Here is a 5,713-nt window from a genome sequence, read left to right on the forward strand (position 1 = left end):
TTTGTTGTTTTTTCTTTTTTACATCCAGCGCAATAAGGCCTACAACAAATGTTTTCAAATCGCCTATTCTGGAAGTCTGCCCTATGTTTTTAAACCAACTATCCAGAAATACAGAGTTTGTTTATTTAAAATTCTTCTGGGAAATTGCTACTGCTCCTGATGGAGAATCCTGAATACTGCAATTCTAAGGCACAAGAGGCTATTTTGGAGATATTTTTATCCTCTAAAAATAAAGGAATATTAATTTTTTAATAGGAAAATAAGCCACTAAAAGGAAATTCTCACATATGGTTACTTTTACTTATGTAATTACCTCCTTAAAGTCACTGGGACGATTCTGAAAGCAAGAATAACCAAATTGCTCTATTTCCAATACTTAGGCATCAAACTACTATAAAGCAGAAAAGAAAGGTAACACAAAAAATTACTGGTGAGCTTACTTCATGTCAGTTGACCTCATATCATTAGTGTTACTAGAAGTCCTGTGCAGTGCTAGAGCACCTTCTCTCCAGAGATTTTTTTAAAGCATTCTCAAGGTAGTGATGATCACAGCTTCAGCACACTACTGCCTGACAGAAACATGGAGAGACAAGAGCTGGTGTTGAAGGCTGTGGTTCCCAAAGGCTCACCTTAACCACTAAGTGATACTGCCTCCCCAAACCAGGAGAAACATTTCCCATAGAAAGCATAGGGCTAGGGGAGAAGGAAGAAGCAGCCCTGACACTGGGCTGATGTTGATTGCAGATAAATCTGTGTGCTCTCAGAGATCAGGACAAAGAGGTCAAGAAGTTGCTCCCTAGAAAGAAAATCTCCAGTTTCACAAGTGCATCTCTTGATGTTGAAAAAAAAGCCCCACTGAAGACACAGAAATGGCTTATGAAGCCAGGAGTTGTTCCCTTTTATAAGGGCTTCCAACACCAGGCAGGTAAACATGGAATAAAATCCATCAAAAGACTAGTGGGATGCCGCAGGCAAAGGGAAGCCATCCTTTGCAGAAGAAAGAAGTGCTCTGAGTGTACATTAACCACAGATGAGAATTTCTGCCACTAATACATTGCGCTAGAGCCTTGGCTGGTGATGGCAGTGTTACAGCATCTCCAATTCTAGTTCCTGTTCCAGGGCTCAAAGTCTTTAAACTCACTTTATCAGACAGATAAAATACCTTTAAAACACAATGTAGTAAACACATTAGTCTCAAAATCCCCTGAACTTGCTAAATCACTTGTCATTAAGTAGCCTCCAGGCAACAGAAGCAAATCCTGTCTCTTTTGAGGCATCATCAAAGAATATGATAGCACCATGTGACTGCAGGTAAGTCAGCCTAGTGTTGCGCATTAACAAACACCCATGGTTGCCTTAATCCAGGGCAATCTGTGTAGACAAGAGACACAAATCACCTAGAAACTGCTGATCCTCAGCCTCCAAATTATGCCTCTTATGTTATCTGTCAGAGAGGTGCTATTTCCAAACTGTATTCCCAAAATGCTTTCCAGTTTGGTGCACGTGGGAGTGATCATCAAAACACTCCTGCCTGGAAACTATCAGATAACAAGGAATAGCTGATAGTACAAAAACCATGAAGCAAGTAGAAGAAGGTATCTCAATGCAGGCACAATAGAAGTGGATCCAGTTTGTACATCTGGCCTGGGGCAGATAATTGTGCAAGTGCAATCTGGAGCCACACCTGTGAAAATCTGGCAGGGAAGGAGGAGTGGGTAGGTGACAGAGTAGCATTTAACAGAGCCCAGAAGGTTCAGATGCCTGAACCTTTCTCAAGCACAAGATGAAATGTCTCTCTCCTACATCCCCTATGGCTGACCTTTGATGCAAGTGCATTATTCAGCCTGCTTGGGCACCCAGGTGAATCTCCATCCTCCATCATCATCCCTGCGCACGAAGGCTTGTCCTTGGTGGAAGGTGTGCGTTCTCACGTTGCGGTGAGGACTTAGAGATGTTGAGAAGGCCACTTCTGTTTTGTTGGGTGACAAATCACCAGTCAAATAAGGCAACCCGTAGGCTGGGAGGGAGGAAATGCTTGGCACTGACGAGGAGACACATGGTGCTAAAGAAAACTGAGGAAGGAGGGGAGAATCCTCACTGCATGGGTGGGTACTGCTGTTAGCTGGAGGCACATGGCTGCAGCTACACGCTGCTGTTGCTCCTTCTCTGTGGTCATAGTCTATTGCTTCACCAGGGCTCAGGCAGTATGTGTCTTTTCCAAGGTCTGAGGGTAGGGCACTGTAGTTAGCTGAAGTTTCATCAATGGTGTTGACATCTTTTAATCCTAAAGTCTGCAAGACCCAGCTGTCCACAGCAGGGCTGGCTTGTTCTTCACAGGCAGTGAATTCATTAAAGAGGTTCCTTCTAGCTTTGGAAGCATGAGGAGTTTCTTGAGGAACAAAGCAGTGGTCGTCTTTTAATCTCCTCTTGGTGCTTTTGAGAATAGCACAGGTTTTTTGGCCATGGCAGGATAGCAGTTTCTATGAAACAAGAAAAAAATTAGGTGGAGAGAAAAGATTAAAATCTGCATTTCTAGTTACCTGGAAGCAATATGTTTCTGATATCAGATTTTGGATGGGCACTATGGTTACTACTGTCCTTATAAAAGATACTTTTTTCTTTCACCCTGTGCTTAAATGTATGGATATGCTTAACTATTTTGTGTCTTTACAGTTTCTGCAACAACCCAGTCCATGAAAGAGAAGAATTTGTCAATGTCAATAAAGCCTGTGCTTTGGCTACATTCTCACTCGGTATGGCATGAAATGAGAGCTCCCACCTGGCTGTATGGCGCTCCTCTGTGCTGATGCTGCCAGCGGCATTTGGCAGGTGAGTTGGGGTATCAGGGGCAATGCGGCAGCCTGATAAAGAGGAAGGATGTGAAGGTGTGGGGCATACTGGGGCAGGTGTGATCCCGGCCAGGGTGAGCTTGGAACAGCAGATCGAGTGGCTTTGAGCTCATTAATCCACCTTAGTTGCCATTATCCCAGGACAAGGGATAATGCCTTGAAGGACATCCCTGGATGCTTGAAGGATCAAAGAAAAGTGAGAATAACAGGGAAGCTCCCCACCATGGCATGAATTCACTGCTCAGCCACCTCTCATGGCAGTTCCACCCTGGACCTGTCTCCACGTGACACAGATGGGTGGCCATGTCTCCCTGCTGTGTCCATTGAAGGAGACCTTTTCTATGGCCAGGAGCCAGGTCTTGGCATGGGAGGGGGGACATCCCACACTGTCAACTCAGAATAGGATGTAAAAGGAAAGTTTGCTATTTTTTACAGGCCTTTTTAGCTCATGCCCAATTCACATAGCTGAGCAAATAATTAATAGTTTTGTTTCATGGGCAAGTCTGGAATAGTAAAAAATGTCTTTAAGTCAACAAGAAACAATTACCTTTATTTTGGAAGAGAAACAGGGAATTAAAATATTTAACTAAAAAAACCCACCAACACTCTAGTTTAACAGAATGTTTCATCTCACCTGAAGTGTTTAATTTTGCATTTCACTTTAAAAAAAAAATCTTTTAAATTAAAAAATCTGAAAAAAATTAGGTCAGTATTCTAATATAAATGAATGAAGCATACCATTGGAAGATGACAAAACAAAACATAAAACAGAAAGCACCCAAAACATAAAAAAAGGAAGAATTAATCCTTATCAAAAGGCATAATTGACAAAACAGACACACTCACGAAATATATATTCAAATTTGAGCTTTTCACTGAAAAAAGCTTTAGATTGAATAATTTTACCTTGCTTATAAACTTACTTATAGCTAACTTACTTAAACTAAACTTAATTATGCCATGTGCTATACTGTCTCCACAGTCAGAACCTGAGAGGATGTCATTCCTGGGGGAAACTGTCACCTTAGACCCACGACCAGCAATTTGGCAGCTCTGTGAAATTAAATAGATCTCCCACTGCAGGTTGTCTACACTCTTAGACTTTCCACATATTTTAATGGCAAGCACCTATTGAACCCATTTCTTCTGCACACGTCATACAAGAGGTTTGAACACAATACCTTGGCTTTTTCTTCTAAACACTTAATCAGGGCAGAATTCAGGTATTGTCGGAGGTTATTATTTTCTTCATGTAACCTAGCAAGTTCCTCTTCCTTCTGAAGCAAAGTATCTTGAAGCTGTGGAATAGAAATATTGATGAATAGATGTTGACTCTGTAACTTAATAGCAATTGCCCTATGGTACAGGCTGCTTGGATTTGATGATCTGGGTGTTTGTTTTGTGAACTCAACCCACCTCCTCCAGCCTCTTGCCTCTGTAAATCTAAGGGGCATGACTGTTCAGTTTTCGCTTTTGACTTCCTTTATTCTTTAGCAAGTGTGTTTGAGAAGATTACTCTGAAAAAAACGTTTTAACCACAGAATAATAACAGAAAAGAATTACGGGTAACCCTGTGAACAGCCAGAAACAGTCATGGGCATGACAGCAGCTGCCAGATCTCCTCCTGAGCAGCAGTAAGCACATATTTGCATCCCTCGTTCCCATTTATAGTTGGCTGGTGAGGAGGTGAGGAAAAGGAGAAGGAGGAGCTGCAGACCAACAATTTATGGGGGTAGAGTGCAGAAGGAAGATACAGCTGCCATTCTTTATGATACAGCAATACTCAGTGACTCCTTCAATCCTGGACCCTACTGTGCCAGTCCTAGTACATGTATAGAGCTGAGATAAGTGCTGGTCCCAAGAGCTGAACAGGTATGTTTTGATTTGCAGAGGTCTAATACTTTTTCATGGGAAGCATGGGTATGTGCAGAGAGACTTTTGCCTCCTGATCATAGCTCTGGAGACTTCTTTAGGAGGGTGAGGGCTCTTCTGCCAAGGAACCTGGGCATCTGCTGACTGCAGGCTAAAAACCACAGATTTAAATGATTGAGGTAGAACCAGAGAAAGAAGTACACTGATGTCTGGAATGAGGGTTTGATTCCAGGGACCTTGAAGTTAGCAAATGTTTCCATTGACTTCACTGTGTCAAAATATCATTCCAAGGATTTGATCAGAGTGATCTTTCTGGGGTTCCTTCATCTAGGACTGTTCAGAGTTTCTCCTGCCCCTTGATGGGATTTACAAAAAAGAAAAGAAGAGATAAAACAAAGTAACAAGGAAATGCTTGTTGGTCAAAATGGTTGATCTTCCATAGAAGTAGGTAATTCTGGTGGAATAATTTCTCATTAAGTTAATCCTGGTGGACTCAGGGGGACACATGCTATGTAATTTTTAGTCAACAAGCATGAAGCTCTGCATCATCAGAGCCTGAGGGCCTCTCTGGTCTTCTCTAGTGCCAAGGCAGCTGGTGCAATATGCTGTAACAGGGGAGAGGTGAGTAGGGAACCCCACAACAGTTGTTCCAGCTTCACGGGACAACAGGGGGGAGACAAACACTTCAAGCGAGGAAGAAAAAAAAACCCAACAAAAAACCCACGCAAACAAAGTGGGTTGCCACCCGTTTCTCACATGTGAGCCAGTGAGAACCAAACCAACCCAGAAGGGGCGATACATGATACAAAGTTCAGGAATCTCGGCGGGGGAGAAAGCCAGGTTGCTGGGGGCGCGGAGCCCTTACCTGCTTGTTTCTGTAGAGCTGGGAGGACAGCTGGTCTCCTCGCCACGCCGCGTCCGGGGCACCTAGCTGCGGGCTGCGGAGCTGGCCTGGGGGCGAGCAGAGCCGCGGGGTTAGCCCGCTCCCGCTT

The 5,713-nt window shown here is 43.3% G+C and overlaps 1 protein-coding gene across 1 annotated transcript; it reads right to left on the reverse strand.

Moving 5' to 3' along the window:
- Window positions 1-1,835: 1,835 nt before the first annotated feature.
- GMNC (geminin coiled-coil domain containing) lies at window positions 1,836-5,667 on the reverse strand (the record flags this gene model as incomplete). Its single annotated transcript, XM_010289772.1, has 3 exons — window positions 1,836-2,480; window positions 4,031-4,147; window positions 5,587-5,667. Coding segments are annotated over 3 exons (843 nt in total), but the record flags the coding sequence as incomplete, so codon positions are not given.
- Between the last annotated feature and the right edge of the window lie 46 nt (window positions 5,668-5,713).

This window comes from Phaethon lepturus, unplaced genomic scaffold (assembly GCF_000687285.1).
Source record: "Phaethon lepturus isolate BGI_N335 unplaced genomic scaffold, ASM68728v1 scaffold50216, whole genome shotgun sequence".
Lineage (NCBI taxonomy): Eukaryota > Metazoa > Chordata > Aves > Phaethontiformes > Phaethontidae > Phaethon > Phaethon lepturus.